This window comes from Haemaphysalis longicornis, unplaced genomic scaffold (assembly GCF_048455015.1).
Source record: "Haemaphysalis longicornis isolate Haplotype H1 unplaced genomic scaffold, Haemaphysalis longicornis Haplotype H1 scaffold_1, whole genome shotgun sequence".
Classification (NCBI taxonomy): Eukaryota; Metazoa; Arthropoda; class Arachnida; order Ixodida; family Ixodidae; genus Haemaphysalis; species Haemaphysalis longicornis.
Window position 1 is genome coordinate 195,405,709 of NW_027526203.1, and position 17,752 is coordinate 195,423,460.

At 49.1% G+C, this 17,752-nt stretch overlaps 1 protein-coding gene across 1 annotated transcript in view; it reads left to right on the forward strand.

Moving 5' to 3' along the window:
* The window catches only part of LOC144140600 (uncharacterized), a 57,473-nt gene that overhangs the window by 23,931 nt on the left and 15,790 nt on the right, over positions 1-17,752 (forward strand). The window contains exons 2-6 of the mRNA XM_077672308.1: positions 4,011-4,220; positions 5,820-6,083; positions 11,236-11,504; positions 12,294-12,397; positions 14,145-14,386. Coding sequence (XP_077528434.1) covers positions 4,011-4,220; positions 5,820-6,083; positions 11,236-11,504; positions 12,294-12,397; positions 14,145-14,386 — 1,089 coding nt within the window. The remainder of the gene's footprint in view (positions 1-4,010; positions 4,221-5,819; positions 6,084-11,235; positions 11,505-12,293; positions 12,398-14,144; positions 14,387-17,752) is intronic.

A 17,752-nucleotide genomic window follows, 5' to 3' on the forward strand; every position in this document is an offset into this window, starting at 1 on the left:
CACTACGCGGTCGCAGTTTCCCGAATGCGTCAGGCTCCGGTGAGATGGGAAGGAAATCTATGACGGCATAGCATAGCCACGGGCAATACGAAAGCGTGTCTGCAATTGTACGCACACACGTAACGCTGCCACCGCATGCTTGAGAACACCGCTCTGGGAATCCCCGAATTAGAATAACCTGCTCGGTTATAATTGGCAGAAAGAAGAGGAATAAATAAGAGGGAGGCACAGGAAAGAAGTAAAAAGAAGAATGGCAATGGCTTTGTTCGAGGGTGCGGAACTGTTTGTTTAGGTCACGCTCTTGCCGCAGCTGTCATTCTTTGTGCCCTGAGCATTTCTTTGAATTTCTAGAAGAAGGAAAGAAATTCATAGAGACACTTAAAGCTTCTTATGTGTGTTAGCGGCAAAAGCCTTAAATCTTTGTTGGCACGTACGACGTTTGGCTTCCGTCTCGCGTTGTTTTAGTCCTACACCGTGTTCGCGCTCGTGACGTATAGCTCCAGCCTTGCGTTGCCCCAATTCTTCGTCCTCCTGTCGTAATCCACGTCGTAAACTTTCATGGTGCTTTTTTTCGTCGTTGAGTTTAGGTGTGGTGAGTGCCTGGGTTTTTTGCTCGTCGTGTGGCATATTTGTGTTTCCTCAGTTCTTCTTCAGATCTGAGGCATACCTTTGCGGTCTTTGACAGTTCCCAAGTGTCTCTGAGGTAGACGCTGCAGGGTCCCTCACACACAACTGCAAGATGAGACGCAGGAAACAATGTGCTCCTTTCATGGTGATGGGTTTATTGACGTCGCAGCCAAATGGGAATTGATCCCGCCGTGAGCTTGTACGGCAGTTGTCATTGTCTCTGGTCAACCTCCTTGAGCGGCATTTGAGTATGGTGCGTGGATATGTGGGGATGTAGGTTGTCTCGGTCTGCCAACACGCAAAAAAAAGGACGCCAGCGTGAACTTTTCGGGAACAGGGGATAAGAACGATGTTCAGTATATAACCGAAGCTTACACGGCGATGGTTCTTGTAATTTTAATGTCCAAGAAAAAAATTCACAAGCATTTGAAGCGCCATTTGTGAAAAAACGAGCATCCCGGTGTATCTGCCATTAGCTCGCGGTTGCCACCCAAGTCGCACGCCGTTCAATACGTGATTTGGACTTCAAGCTTATACGTCGCATCACTTAGATGTGCAGTAGATTAGTTATGAATAGGTACCATTTTCAAGATCAGTAAAGTGAATAAGAAGTGTGTGTGTGTGTGTGTGTGTGTGTGTGTGTGTGTGTGTGTGTGTGTGTGTGTGTGTGTGTGTGTGTGTGTGTGTGTGTGTGTGTGTGTGTGTGTGTGTGTGTGTGTGTGTGTGTGTGTGTGTGTGTCTTACTTAGGGATGACGACGTCAACGCTAAAGAGAAAAAAATTTCTCATTATTTTCATTAAATTTTGTATCCCTCCTATGTCATGTGCTAAAATACTTCCCTGATCATACTCTCGCACAGAGCCAAATGGCTTATGATTTTTTAAATCTCTCCAATAACATTCATTATCACTTCGGCTTAAACTACCAGAATGCCCTCTCCAAGCACGGTTCATATAAAATTGGGGGGGGGGGGGGGGATTTAACGACGATGCGTGAGCGAGGCTCTGTCTCCGGAAGTGGGACCGAATCGTAATTCGCTTTTTAGGCCCGTGGAAGTAAGAAACACGGCAACTATTCGAAGTTTCGGGCTTCGACGAAGGCGTGGTTGTTGCCTTTTGCTTGCCTATGCTAAGCCTAACGTGGCGGTCGCAATTCTCCCGACTTTCAGCACGTCACCAAGCTGCTACCACGGCACGTAGATTGCAAAATCAAAGCCAGCAGCATTTTTTGTCTCATAATAGAAGGCAACGAGAGGGTACGAATGAGGATAGAGACGATGTTGCCGCAATATTTGTCATGAGTGAGGCATCTGCTTTCGTGGCCTTTGCAAACGCGGTTTCCTCACCCCAAGACAAGTTTTCATGCAGTCGCACAGACAAAAATTAATAATGCTTCCCACCTTCATGGCGCCGATGACGAGTGACGGGAGGCATAAGGAATGGGAGAGAAAAAATACGTAGAGGCATCGAGCGAATAGTAAAAGAAGTACGTGGCCTTGCTTCGTCGTGTTTGACGGGCTTATTTCCAAATGCTTTTGTCGCGGGACTCGCCTCTCCCACGTTTGCACTATCGAAGTGACAGCTTTTACCGACGAATAGAAAGGCTTGTATGCGGCCGGGGAGCGGGTTTAATTTCTTAGCGTCTCGCATCTAGGAAAAGGTGGGCTTCCCGCTTTCTGTTTGCGACATCAAGTGGGATTTCTACGCATATAGTCGACGGCAAGTTTTGTAGCTGCATTCTGGCTGACACGCTAAATTTCTGCATAAATGAAGGAGTCGCTCGCCTTGTTCAGTTGCTCAATTTAATATTCGCAGGCGATACAAAAAAGAAACGGAAAAAATTAATTTTGCCTAGTACATTGCGCCAAGTTCTTAGGGTTCACCAACGCTCCAGTTGTGCTTCCGGACAAAAAGTGCTATTACGACACCTTAATCTTCCCTTGTACAGTGAGGATTTTGAGCTGCCTGAGTTCTGAAGTAGAGAAGCTGTGCAGCCTGATGCGACAAGTACCCCCACACGACAATGCGTGTTCCTGAAGTTCTAATACATAAATTGCGAGTTTTCTAGGGCGTTCTACCTGCGCTAGTTGTTGTAAACCATCTTATTGTGATACCTCCCGACTAATGCCGTGCGCTTCTACCTCTGTACATAATCATCAGCATTAGCTGACGTATTAGAGATCCATGCTCATCTTTGTTGATACTCATCATCACGGTGTGTGTCGGAGGTTCTCCTCTCGAGCGTTCCAGTACAAGGCCGCTCTTTATATGCATATATACCTTATTCGGCGCTGTAAAACACTTTCAAGCAGCGAATAGCTCTGGAAATAAGGACTGCGACCTTGATGTGCATATATACGCACAATAAACCCTCGTTAACTCGAATTGAGATATCTAGAAATATCGGTTAAGTCGAAACTTTTTCTCGCCGTGCATTAACCTCCCATAGGCGCTATGTATTTGCCCCCCTTTGTTTCGAAACGTTTTTTCGGGGGACCACGGATATCTCGAAATGTTGACAGAGATGACACAGGGCAAAGTCCGCTACAGGTAGCTGATATAGTCTGTGCGAACGCTGAGCTACCACTACACGCCGAACGAGGTCGTGAACGGCTAATTTACGCTAAGTACGCGCTGTACGAGGCAAATGTCCCCGTTACCGGAATGCTGTCCCTCCCACCACCACCACTACAAAAGTATAGTGCTCTCTCACGGGGTTCTGATTCTGCTGGAACAGATTGGTATGGCCAGGCGTGCGCCGTATGCATTGACGTGTGTTCTATTGTGTACTTTCTTGACCCCTATTGCCACCGGACGCTAAAACTAGCAATTATCTTTTTGAGTTGATTGTTATTTTCTTTTCTTTTCCCCCTCTCTTATGTTTGAAACACGTGATTTTGAAAATGTTTTTTTTTTTCAGCTAACCTCGAACCACGACCCCATTGTATGAAAAGGCCCCCTTTCCTTGCCCTGCCCTCTCTCTTGTTACAATTGGTATATATAACACTTGTACTGTACTCTGAAGAAAGCATGTCCTCTTCCTGAAACGTCAGCAAACTTCAATTTTTTATAATGCTTTTCACGTGTGTCCCCGACGTTACTTACCGTATCTTTTCGCGCTCATTGTGAGTTTTTATTTTCATTTTATGAGTTTATGTTTTCCAGACTATATGTATGTATGTATGTATGTATGTATGTATGTATGTATGTATGTATGTATGTATGTATGTATGTATGTATGTATGTAACACATTGCTTGTATATTTTATATTATATATTGTCTATATATATCAAGTTAAGCCAATTAGTGGTTTCCCTGCCACAAAACAGCCTTTTATAGCGTTTTTCCTTGCCCCCTCTAACCTCACCGCATCATTCCGACAGGGGAGGTGGTGTTCGAGAACGAGGAAGCGAGCAAGTGCGGGCCGTCGGAGCCGCACTGCGTGATCGTGGCCCAGTGCCCGCAGGCCCAGCGAGACATCCGCCGCGGGCAACACCCCGTCATCTGCGACTGGAGAGGCACCGTTTCGCTGGTCTGCTGTGCCCAGCCCACGGGACTGACACCGCCTCCTCCTGTGAACCCCGACCTGCCTCGTGCGTATACAGGGCTACCGTTCGCGGACGTTTCCAGTTCGTTTTAACCACGTTGTTCGCGCACAATTTGATTCGGAACGGATTTCGCTTGCACTGCTGTTGCCGCGAAGGCGGAGGTGCGAAATTATTTACCTGTAATTTCTAAGGCTTGAGAGCCCGGAGAATTCGGAATTTAATGTAGGTGAACTTAATGTAGGTGAGGCACAATTTTTAGGGGAAGCTGGCTCCTCTAGAGCAGGAAAAGTCTATAATGGCGAATGACGCCGGCAAACTGCCCGCCTTTCGGGTCCTTCTACCAATTAAACTACTCAGAACGTACGCCCTTTTATGATGACAATTCAAACTCTGTATGATCAAGCACGATATAGAGGACCACCGAATTCAGATGGCATGCATATGATCGCAGGATAAAGATCAAGACCGTGCGCACTTGTTGCTTGCAGCCTCCGCACGGGCTCTTTTTTCCCGCACCTTCCATTCTTCCATCACAGCACCGACTACAGACAAAGAAATACGCCCATGCACTCCGTACAGATGGTTACCAGCAAATCTGTCACGTGCGGCCGGTGTTTACCCGTGTGTATCGCTCCCTCCGACGTACCGTTCCCACTCACCAGCGTGGGTAGATGCGCGAGTGTAGGTACGTCATATATAAACCCAGCCAATATCTCTCCCTTACATTAATTCCTCCCTATCCTGGTATTATCGCTCATGCGCGCGGGTTGCGCCGGAAGAGTTTTCTGCGTACAGGGGACCACCGGATTTTTCTTTCACCTGGTCATACTAAGCTTCGCTTTAAAAAGAAGTCTTCGTATTCGACCATCACCCGCAGTCGACGAATTCACTAACACGCTCAAAATAAACCCATAAGAGCTGCAGAAGCCACAGCTGTTAAAAAAAAAAAAAAGAAAATAGCCCATCTTCACTGACTTCACGTCGCGAACGCTGATGCATACAGAGAAGCTGCCTGGCGTTCCCTAATCGCAAGGCTAAGTTTCGTAGAACTTCTCAAAGCCAGCAGATTGATTCCTGTTCGCGGCAATTCAATTTGGCTGTGTTCTACTGCTCGCGCCATCTACTGGAACCTTCTGTTACTTTTGAACTTGTAACACTACCTCGAGGGGCGCCGCGAGAGCTTTTTGTTTTTTCACGGCGTATATTTTATCTGCGATCGCAAAGATCAAGTAGCCATAAATTTTTCATTAAAATGACAATGCAAATGTCACTTCTGTATTGATGTCTTACCTAAAATATCCTTAATGTTTTCTTTTTGCTCAACGGTGTTGACAAGTGTAAACACTGCCACCAGATTTATTAGTTTAGAAATGCTTTGCCAATATAAGCATCGCGTTCGGGCATTCTTTTAACTTGCTGCATGTGTGCTTGGCGCTTGCTCTCATCTTTCGCTAGGCTATGTCCTCTCCACATCGTTGTGAACGCGTTAGCACATGTCGCACCATAAAAGCCTCGACCAAGAACAGCTTCGCTGTTGAAAGAAACAAAGCTGCATCAGGGTTTCAGAGTTGCATAAGTTGCAAAACTTGTGATCAGAAGGAATGCACTCAAAGCAACTTTTCTTGTCGTGATTTCTGTCTTCAGATCCGCCGCCTGTGGAGCCTCCCGTGGTACCCCCTGTGGAACCACCCGTGGTGCCACCCACGGAACCACCCTTCTTTCCACCAGTAAATCCTGTGGAGCCGGAGCCGCAACCACCTGTGGACCAGACGCCCGGAACGACTCCGTCGGACACCGCTCCGCCTCCCGAGCCCCCGGCCGTCGACAACGGACGTCCGCAGCCCGGCGGAGGCTCCGACGGCCGCGACCCGACGGGCGCTGGCGACGACTGCGGTTGCGACGACGAAGGTATGCCCTTGTCTCCTACTCATGAGGGGCTGCGCGATACCGTTAGAAGAGAGAAACCTTGGGGAACGAAGAATTCTTTGAAAATTTCCGCTGTACCAATTTTGTTTAAAAGCTTAGTGCAAACTTACATGTGACCTCTGCAGCTTAAGTTGCCAGCAAATGGGGAGCCGGCCAGCCGTTAGAAGTGTTCTTTGTCAAATGTCTTATTGCTCAAAGTTATTCCTGGCCGGTTTCCCATATTTTGTCCCCGTTTACGATCAGATCTTAATCCGCTCAAAATTTCCATTACGGCACGTATTCTTTTACCGTTCTCTGGTCGTTCTCTATATTGTACTGCTCCGCACGTCCACTAGGACAAAAATGCGAAAAATTCCCCTATACTGATTCTGGAGTTCTTTAGAACAGGTGCGCACGACTGTGAGCATGCCTTGGCAGCCGGTGCGCACGCCTTCGAAAACGTATTTCGGCTAGGTTCAGCTGAAACCTATTTGCCAGAAATGTTTCCGACATTTCGCAGCGGAATTGCTGAAAGCCAACAATGTGATCGCGATTTTCTCACAGTGACCACAAAGGTAGCAAGGGTTGCTGTTTAATTGGTGGCGATACGGTTACTTTAAAACAAGGATTCAAAGCAGACGCTTTCTCCACCCGACTGCATTTTTAAAGTACACGTGTACAAAGTTACGAGCCACGCCCATCATTTCCCCACGACAAGCTTTTCTTGGGCGTTGGAATCACAGCCAGAACAATTTTCCCGTTCGGAGGGAGCAACGATTCTAGTGCAGAAACGACCCCCGAGTAGTGTACGTCGACGCAGCGATATATAAAACACGAGGCCTTCACCGCAATCGCTGTTCGTGATAAATCCAACAACAACCCGCTCGATACCATCACAATCCGGACGCCCATCCCGCAACCGCCAAAAAACGGCGATAGCGCTGGCCTTACCGCTCAACGTTACCCCCACAACAATCATTATACTCAAAAGCGCACTCCAGAATTTCGCCGCCGAATGCATATCCGCAACCGATTAAAAAAAATTGCGTTGGAACTCCCTGCAATCTAAAAGCGAAACTTATCCCAACACCAGAAATTCTGGGCTTGATGGAAACTAAGCAGCCCGCGACCTATCCCGAAGATTTACTATCCTGGCTGGGCCTAGCCCGTATACCTACCACGGAGCCCTATCCACATATCGCACAATAAACAACTATTAACTCCTCTCCAACCGGGTCTACCCGCAGGCAGACAAGTCACTTAGCTTAGTACAAGCTCACGTCTGACGCCAACTTAAGAGAGGAGTTTTCCGCAATCTGGCCACCATGGCCCATATTCACCCCAGTCTTTACGCAACCTCGGTGTGCCCCCTATGTGGTCCCCATGCCAACGTGGCCCACATCATCTGGGCATGCCCCAGGACCAATTACCCTAAATTCCTTCTGAAAAGAGTTGGCGGCCTCGCTTCAAAGCCCCGACCCGGACCTACAGGTCCGCCTGGTCAAGCCGGCAAAAGAGGTCGCCAGAAGGCCTCGGCCTACGGCCACCACGGGACCGCCAACCTAACTCATGGAGAATACGTCCAGGCGGGGACGTCTTCTCGGGAGGACGTCACGTATCGAAGTATATATATTCAAAAATAAATAACAAAATATTGACGCAGCCTGCTCTAGGGGTTCAAGACTGGAGAAACAGCAGAGCTGACGGTCCCTCTCCCTTTGTCGAAGACCCGGCTGTTCAAAGCCAATGCTACGAAAAAACCACAGCAAAAATGCCGTGTCCCCAGGATGCGGCGACAGCTCATTCGGTAGACGCCGGTTTCATAACGCCAGGCACCTAGGTTCGATTCCCAACACAGGGAGAATTTCTTTTTCTTTCCAACTGGAGGTTTCTGTTCGCATTGGACAACTTACGGCCGGGTTAAACAGCTCCGCTGTCAAAAAATGTGCGATGAAGCGCAGAAATTTTCGAACACATGCATAGAAATTGGCAACGAATTTAGTCAGAAAACTTCGTCTAAACTCGTGCTCCGCAAGGGCACAAAAAGAGCTTTGTTAGCCCGTACGGCCTGGCGTGGGCCCAAAATTGCGCTTAGTACAAGACCTTCATGATGCGGCACGCGCAGAGATTTTGCCAGTGCCTACCTTGGCGCCGTGAATTTTGAGCATGCGCAGATGACCTGCTCGATTTCTTCCCTTATTACACATGGGGAACAAAGTGGTGGTGGTGAAGGGGCCTGCTTAATTTTGAAGAGGAAATGGCCCATTTATGCCACGTTCAGTAGCAGTCGATGTCCTACGGCTTCCTCAAGCCTGCTGAGCCCAGGAGGTGTGTGCGCACAGTCTGGTGGGCACACCAGACCTCCCAGTGGAAGCCTTGTGCCCCCTCCGAAATTCTGAGGGTGAACTTCATGCTGCCATATAAGCGATCACCCGCGTGCAGGAATCAGCGCGAGTATTTGTTGCAGCTGGGAAATACACATTTAATTTGAAAGATTGCGTATAATTCACAAAATTCGCTAAGTGATGACCGCTTTTAGTTCAACGTTGCAAGGTGCGCCGCGCGAGATAAAACTTAATATGTGCTCTGCATCCGTCGAGCTAGCCTCGGACGATTCTGCTTTTAGTTTTTTTTCTCTCTCTCTCCAGGGCCGCCGAAAGGTGGGCCCGTTCGTATGGCAACGGCTAAACCCGCCGAAAACGACGGGAGCACAAAAGAGGCAGATAGGGGGCAAAGCGAGGCTTTATTAACCGTATGCCGTTAATTCCATCTGCGGCTAAGTCCGGGCGGCCAACACGAAGCTCCGCCCTGTCTGTGTCCCAGTGACACGGCTAACCCGTACACGTCGAAAATATTCGCAGAAGTTTGGGACAAGGAGCGTCAGAACGTGCCTTGGTATATAATTATTTTACCTGATATATTATAATTCGACTTTAAAGATGTATCCGCAGTGACATTACGCAGTGCAAGCATGCCGTTTTGCCCGGCGGTGTGTCGCAATGGTGATTACAGTCAAACAGTATGTCTGGCCTCATTATTCGTAGACTTGCTGCCTTCCATGCAAGCAAGCCCGCGAAACCTTTGTGAACTGTGTGGTGGGCACGCCAGTATTTTCACCAAATGCCCACTGGTGGGCCACTGCATGTATTCGTAAGTCGTCATCATCATCATCATCATCATCATCATCACCAGACTATCTCCGCCCACTGCAGAGCGGAGGCCTCTCCCATTAATCTCCCGGTCCTGTGCTAACGGCGACCAATTTATCCCCGCAAACTTCTTGATCTCATCTGCCCATCCAACTTTCTGCCGCCCCCTGCAGCGCTTGCCTTCTCTAGGGATCCACTCTGTTACCCTTAATGACCAACGGTTATCTTGCCTTCGCATTACATGCCGTGCCCACGTCCATTTCTTCTTCTTAATTTCTACTAATATGTACTTAACACTCGTTTGTCCCCTGACGCACTCCGCTCTCTTCTTGTCCCTTAATGTTGCACCTGTCATCTTCCGTTCCATTGCTTGCTGAGTCGTCCTCAATTTAAGTTGAGCCCTCTAAGTGGACCTCCAAGTTCTTGCCCCGTATGTGAGTACCGGTAAGATGCAGCTGTCATACACTTTCTTCTTCAGCGACAATGAGAGGCTGTCATTCATTATCTGGGAATGCCTGCCGAATGCACTCCACCCCATTCTTATCCTTCGAATTATCTCTGCCTCATGGTTTGGATTCGGGGTCACAACTTGGCCTAAGTAGATATATTCGCTTACCACTTCCACCAACTCGCCACCTATCTCAAACTGCTGTGCTGTGCCGAGGTTATTAATCGTTAATTTAGTTTTCTGCATATTATTTTAAGCCCCACGGTTCTACTGTTTGTCCAGTGCGGTAAGCATGCTTTGCAATTCGTCCCCCGAGTTACTTAGCAAGGCAACGTCATCAGCAAATCTGAGGTTACTGAGGTATATTCGGAAGTCACGTGGGGGAAATACAGGGCGAGCTATGGGAGGCACCGGCATCCTTCCACTACGATTAGGCTGAAAACAAGGGCAACAAAGATGAGACAAAGAGCCTCATTGTTACATTGGTTGATGAATCTTTATTTAGCGAGTACCAGGTGCAGATACCAGGACCGATGTTGCCCGGTCGAGGGCATCCTTAGTCCTGGATACAAGCGGAAAGCTGTATAAGTTAGTAAAGGAAGGGTGGAATTAAAAACCAGAAAGGCACCTGAGCAAGCTTAGTGAGACAAGCGCAAAGGTTTTTGGTAAACTTTCCTTGAAGGTGAGGTGAGGGTACAGCGTCGTTATAACTAAGGACACTGTGCAACGCCACCCATTGCAAAGGGCAAGCCGCTAAACATCATCATCATCATCATCATCATCATGCGATTGGCTGCTCGGGCCCTGACCATGCACGGCTGGTACGATGGGGTGGTATTGAGGGCGATGTCCGAAATTTGTTGATACACCCCTACCTGATGGTACAGAATGCAGAGAGGACAGGAATTACAGGTATATTTGTGGTGGTGGGGGGGAGGGGGGCTGATAAAGAATGGTGCTGTGTGGACATGTATTTGTCTGCCGTCTTCAAAGGGTGGTGGCTTTATTTCTCGATATTTCTGGTTGCGGTTCCGGGCATTTTATTCGGTTGAGATGGTAGTGGACTGGCATGTCGGTCCACTTGGGGGAAACAAGGGAAGTTGTTCCCGGTGTGTGTGCTAGAAATGAGAAATAACAAAATTTCCTGCAAGATGGTTTGTCAACAATGCACCAAAATGATTAGTTACTTGCACGAATGGAGCAAATTCAATAAATTATTACAAGTCCCATCATTCGATTAGACTCCAAAGTGAGGTGGCGCTGGGGCATCACGCATTGCGATCTTCATTGCGTAATGTCCAAGTTTTTTTTTTTTTTTTCACGTTCATTGTTGTATCACGACTTGTCGCAAACGTAGCTGGAACGCCCGGTGTATGGACGCACAAGCAGCCGCGATCGCATGGTGGCAGCTCGCCGCACCAATCACTCGTTCCCTGATAGCATGACGTCCCAGCATGGTAGTCCCCCATGTGCCATATCCTTCCGTCGTGGCGTCAGGCGCGTCTTCTCGCCGCGACAGCGTCGGCGGGGCCTTAATCCTTGCGCCGTGGCCCTGCAGACCGTGGCCCGCCCCCTGTCAGGACATGCGGCTTGCGACCCGAGCCTACCGAGTCCCGGCAGCGGCCAGCGCGGCTGCTCTTCGATGAGCCCGTCTACTCTCTGGACGCCCGCAGGATTCGGAGACCTGGACTGAGCAGGCGGAGGCCGCACAACGCGGTGGTCCTGCTCCCGCGGCAGCGCCTCAGCGGCCGGCAGCCGCCGCCGCAGCAGCAGCAGCAGCGGCAACAGCACCCGCAGTCGTCGTCCGAAGGTTCCTGGCCGTGGATGGTAAATCGGTGCCTTCTGCTTGTGCGCTCCCTGATCTGCGCAACGAAAACCAACCATATCGCAGAGGCGATGTGGAATGAAATGACATTTAAATGTGATATGCCTTCAAGGAACGCTGAAACATTTTACAAAGAGAACAAAATTGCGAGGACCAGCGTAATAAAGCGCTTGGTAACTCGACTGTTTTCCCGATGCCTACAAGTAGTAATCGGTATCATCGGTAACGGGCATGCGTTACATCGTGCTCTGCTGCAAGTACGCTTTTGTTGCAGAGCAGCTAACAAAACAGAGCACCAGCGAGGGGAGCTAGTGCAGCGCTAGCTCATAATTGAAATGGTAATTACTGATCATTCATTAATTTATGCCGGAGGTGGCAGAAGCTTTCTGGGGATCCAGTGCTGAATAATCGTATAAGTTCGTGTCGTCATCCGTTAATTTGTTTTTGGAAAGCTCTTTTTATGGAGAGCGTTGTGAGGTACAGAAAATAATAGCGCACTGGCAAAAGGAAACCGCACTGCCGGAGGAGGGTAGGCCGCTGGGGCTATATGAGCCGCTTTGAGAGGTGACCGGGCGAATAGGAGGCTTCCGGCGATGGCGAGCGAGCTGAACGAGCTTCGGAGGGTGCTGTCCAGGGGGCGGGTAAAGTGGTGACCGGCGCGGCCGCAGAGTTCAACAGAACGTTCAGCGGCAGATCAACAAGACGTGCAAATAGTCATTTGCCTTCACATTTGTTTCCATGGCTTAGTGACTGATCGTTACCATGACCCACCGAACGTGTCATCTGTGCAGGCGTCATTGGTAGACCAAGCAAATCCAGCGAGGCGTTGTGCCGGCGTGTTGCTGGACCAGCAGCATGTGCTCACCGCAGCCCAGTGTTTTGGACCAGACAACGGGTAAGCGACCCCGACACAACTATAGCGAGCACACGCCGTAGCGTCTTTGTCGAGCTCAACCAATAGCGAGTACGTGGACAAATCGCTACAGCAACACTTGCCCGGGCAAAATACTACTAACTGGAGTACTTAAAAGCAATCCATGAAGACTAGATCAGATAACAAAACTTATTGCCGAGCAAGTTGTTTCATGACTCGAGAAAAGTTCTACGCCAACAGGCGGGGACGAAGCGAGGTTCGTCGCCCTTATTCGTCGATGTGTGGCTCACTTTGTCCTCGCCTGTTAGGTTAAAGAAGTACCTTGTTTGTCGGATTAACCCTATTCCCCAAACTTTAAGTAAGCGCTCCGAGATAGTCGGCCTCCAGGTAACATACTCTGCCTAAAGTTAAACGGCAGATCAAGGCACAGTGACGGACGTCCAGCAGTCTGCGCTTGAAACCAGCGGGTTTTAACCATGAATATGCCGGGCAACCACCCGGAGGAGTGTTGTGCAAGAAGGGGGGAGGGCGATGTTGACAGGTGACTTATAGATAGCTTGCAGTGACATCCCCGTGGCTACCATGTTGGTGCGCGGTGTGCTAGGGAAAGGCTGTGAACTTATACGGGGCTTTTACCTGCTGCGACGCTGCGAAAGCTGAGAGCAGTGCGCTAGAAAGAGCGGTGCTGACGGGATATGCAAGACATATGCTGTCTAAGAATTGGCTTCTGCAGCTCGACTGTCCTGTACACCATTGTTCTGTGCGTTTTTGTCTGTCTAGCTTTCTGGTACAATTTTCCCTATTCGTGAAAGAGCCAACAAGAACACGCGCTATGCACAGGAGACAGAAACGTGTATGTGCCATGCGGCAAAGCCACCATTTTTCGATCGTCGCCAACGTTTCGCAGAGACAAAGAGGGAAAGTGGTTTTGTAGACCAGCTTAAATGCTTGCGTGGATACCTTGTTGCCAGCGGACTTCTATTTCAGCATCACTAGCATAAACAAACAACATCTCGTCTACCTCAGTGATGTATGCGACTACCAGAAAACTTTTGTGCGTGCATACGTAGTCATGTCACGAAGTCCCTCCGTTACAATTCCATCTTTTCATGTTACTTCTAAATGAAAAAGAATACACAAATTGTGTTTTTTTTTTCTACTAACCCTAATACATGCCGAAAGGCCTATGCCCTAAACTTTACGCGCTTGCTCTGCAAAAGCTCGTGTTTGCTTCTGTTGTGAAAAAACAAAAACATTTCTATCAGCCTAGTATATCTAGAAGGGCGGAATTTCGCTAATTATGGAGATTGCTTTCGCGCCCTCATGTTGGCAGAGTCTACAAAGTTATGTGACGCGCAAAGGGCCGGAACTTCTGCACTGCGATCTGCACTGCGATCGCACTGGATCGCACTGTCAGAGCAGGACTCATGTTTATCTCCAAAACGACACGCACCCTTCACAACACCGGGTGCCCGAAAACGACAGCTCTGGCTCCATAATTATAGCCTCAATCTTTGGCCATTTTTTCTCACATGCACCTCCCAACAGATATATTGTCCATTCAGCAAGAACGCATGTTCCATTCCCGACTTTCTTCAGGTCTGCTTACGAGCGGACAAGTTTCCGCGGTTTCCTTTTTATCCCCTGCTTCCATCCTGAGCTTCTGAAGAATGCCTTCTTCTCTTGGGGGGCTGCACAGGACCGTTGATTGTTCAGTTACGGAGATAAAGCAGGAGGCACACTTTTGAAAACCGCGCCGACGTCGCAGGCGGAGCAGTGCCGTGATGCTGAACATGGTCGGCACGGAGGCGCTTCGCCGGGTCACGAGCGTGGAGCCGCACCCGAGCTTCCGCATTCCGGATGGGTACCACGACCTGGCCGTGGTGCGATTCGAACCCGCGCTGTCTGCCAGCCAGCTGGTGCCCGTGTGCCTACCCACTGTGCTGGATGCCAGGCTGGTGCTCAACGGAAGTGTCCTCGACGCCGTCAGCTGGTCCAACAGACAAAGGGGTGAGCACGCTTCGCTTTGTTGCTGCGCCTCTGTCGCCCTCACGTCCGCCTATAGTGCTCGCTACAGACAGCTGGCTTTCTGGTAGGACGTGTGAGTACAAACGGTCTCAATAAGACTATTCGGAGCTGTCACGGCACACTCTGCCATTATCTTTTCCTAACACTGCAGCGCCTAGCTGAAGAAAGCGCGTCCCGTGTTTGTGAGGCGGCGCGACTATGCGCCCCTTTGTTTCGGGGGCAAGAAATGTTTGTTCGGCCTCGACGGCTCGGCGGCGGAGGACCAACTTGGCACTCAGTATCGCACTGATTTTTACAGCGAAGGAGCCGAACTCTGACCTCTATATGCATGTCCTCCAAGCCGGGTAATGCCCGAGCACAGAAATGAGGCAGAAGCGATGCGTCTGAAGCGTTCAACTCGGCATTCATTCTTTCGCACTCACAACCCATCAGAAGTGCTTAGTTGTACTCAGACACTTTATTTCGTTAATGCGTGCAACTCAATAAAAAATTCCTCGGGGCACTTTAGTATGCTTGCGTGTTTTGAAGACGAAAGTTGCCGATGACCGATGACCCTTGACCTCCCTACCATCACTTTACTTCTTTTTCTGAAGCTCAACTACTTCTTCCGCAACAAAGATCTTCATACACCTCTCTCACTCTCTCTTCGCAAAAAGCAAAAATCGCCAGTCCGGCTTAGGCATCACAGAATATGCAGTTTGAAACACTGACACTGCCATCTTCTCGCGCTCAAACTGACCAACAATCAATCCGCAGCCGCAACATTTTGCGCTTATATCTTAAGCCATAGAAAAGCACAGGGACTTTGCCTCTCATGGGCCTCGGCGATTAAATACCCTCCCTGATAGTCTTTCTGTCATCGCTTACCTTCAGTGCTCGTGAAGCATAGGTCGTAAATACAGCAACTGCGTTCGAAAGCGCTCCGTGGCAGTCGAAGTAACGCTATCGCGTCTTACATCTTAAGACCCATACGTAGATCTCACCTGCAACTTTTTTTTCTAAAATATAACATGCTTTCTCTATAGAAACTCTTAACCAGCATTGCGTATGGCGTGTGCTCACTGTGAGCGACGTGAAAAGGTAGCATACGCTCGGTCTTTACGGAGTGCCTCGCACTAAATACTAAAACTCTCCCAGGGAGCGACTTATTCAAGCACCTCCAGCGGTTCACAATGCCCCAGCCCCCTCTCTTTAATCGGATTGGCAACTTCGGCTTCGGCACCTGAAGAAACAAAGCAGGCAACGTATGCAAGATGTCACCCCCGGACGGAATCCTCGACCTTAATTCTCGGCTCTCTTTCACGCGCTGAGGGGAAATATTCGCCAACAAAGCCTACGCTAATGCGGCCTACAGCCGTCACGTTATACGTATACAAAGGGTCCGAGCTCCGCCACTCCCACACTGTGATAACGATGACAAACCAAATTTATTTTGTCATCTGGCTCTGTACCGCCTTTGATTGAGGCCGTACACAACGTTTTACTATCGACTCGGCACCTGCATCCGAATCTGAACACATCCGTCGGGTACGGGAAGATCCACTGAATGATTATACAATGCGCTCTTGAGGTTGGTCTCTTCAAACTAGTGCAGCAGTCTGGCCGACTCCCCTAGAGTGCACCATGTAGGCGCCATATGCCCCGTGCTAACCTTGTATGACCAGTGAAGCGTAGAGGAACCTGTGAACTCCATATGAACAGCGAGCCTTTGCCTGAACTGAGAACCTTGTGTGAACAGTAAGCATCGGCCGATCTTTTGTTACCCTACCTTTCTGAACCTACCTTTTTACCCCTCTCCCCCGAGGGAATCTAGCCTCCAAACTTCAATAAAGTAATGTTCTGTCTCTCTATCTACTCAGAGGTACACCCTTTCTTTCGTAAAACCTCCCAACCACCTTTTCCTTACAACTTTCCTGAATGCATTCTGTTGTTGGGACCACACATCCAGAGTGGTACATCGCAATAGTAGACCTGAGTAGGATGATGATTATGATGATGATGGTGATGATTGCAATTGCTCTCTTGCCGGCGGTGAGTGAAGATCTCGAATTCGTTTTTGTTGATATTGCAGTAGTAGGCCCTAGATTTACTGTGTATGTATGCTCTCTACGGCAGCATATGCAGCGAGCATAAACAGTATATTGTGACGAAGACAAGGACGATGCAGTTGTCTTGAATGAGAAACACGTTTATTGGAGCGAACTTGTGCTCCCCTAACAACTCAAAAGAATACAGAGGCGGCGAAGCAGCGGTCAACAAAGTGACTCGCACAGGCGAGTGTCGTCGAATCGAATGCCCCGGCGTCCGTACTGCAGGCTTTTTATCTTTTGGCGCGAGTGGTTCTCGAAACGTCGATTCGCATCGAGAACATAGTAGATCCAAGAAGATTATTCTGGGCTGTTCACGTTAGATCGGAATGATCTCCCTATCACAACAGATAACACATGCGGCACAGAAAGAAAGAATGGAACACGCGCTTCCCTTGGCGCAGAGATAACACAGACAGGCGCAGCCGGGTGGTAAAAGCAAAACACAAATAAACAAACCCAATGTATGGTTCGCGGCAATATATGCCCCGTACATATGCCCCGTATGTATGCATATAGAGTAAGTAGTAACACCCTAGTCAGTCCGCAGTGACCAGAAGCAGTTCCACACGTACCCGCATGTACAGGGTCGTCCATTCTTGGTGCGAATACGGCGCAGCGTGGCCGTGCTCCACGCAGCGCCAGCGCACAAGCCGCGGCCGCGCATCGAAGCTAAGCGGCGCAGGCGCGCATGGGCTTGCAGGCGGGACGTCGTGTAGTCTAGCTGCTACAGTGCGGGAGCGCGTCGTGCTTCCTTTACTAACTCTCGGCATGCTTGTAGCGTCTTAGCCCGCCCCGAGAGCGCTGCGAGAAAGCGCAGTTCACTCACTGCGGCGTGTTGTGTAGTTTGTGCGTACAACTGGGCGTTTTTTTTTTTTTCAGTGCCACGATCCCAACTAAATGCATGTCTTATCGCAAACATTTGAGGGCTGATTTGATGTGGTTTAATAAGAGACGCTGTAGAGGAAGCCTCCGTATAATTTTGATGACCAGGATTTATTTCATGTGCACTGTCATTACGCAGCACATGGGTGTCCCTGCATTTCGCCTCCGCGGAATTTCGGCTATAGCGGCTGGGTTTCAATCCCGCGACTTTGGTCTGTTTGTTTGTTGGCTTTTTTTTTCATGTACAGTAACACCTCGTTAACTGGAAGTAGTAAAAACTGGGAAATATTTCGAGATAAGCGGATTTTCGAGATAAGCAAAGTTGCGCCAATTGCCATGAAATATCCAGTTCTTTGCAAAAAAGGCGCTACTAATT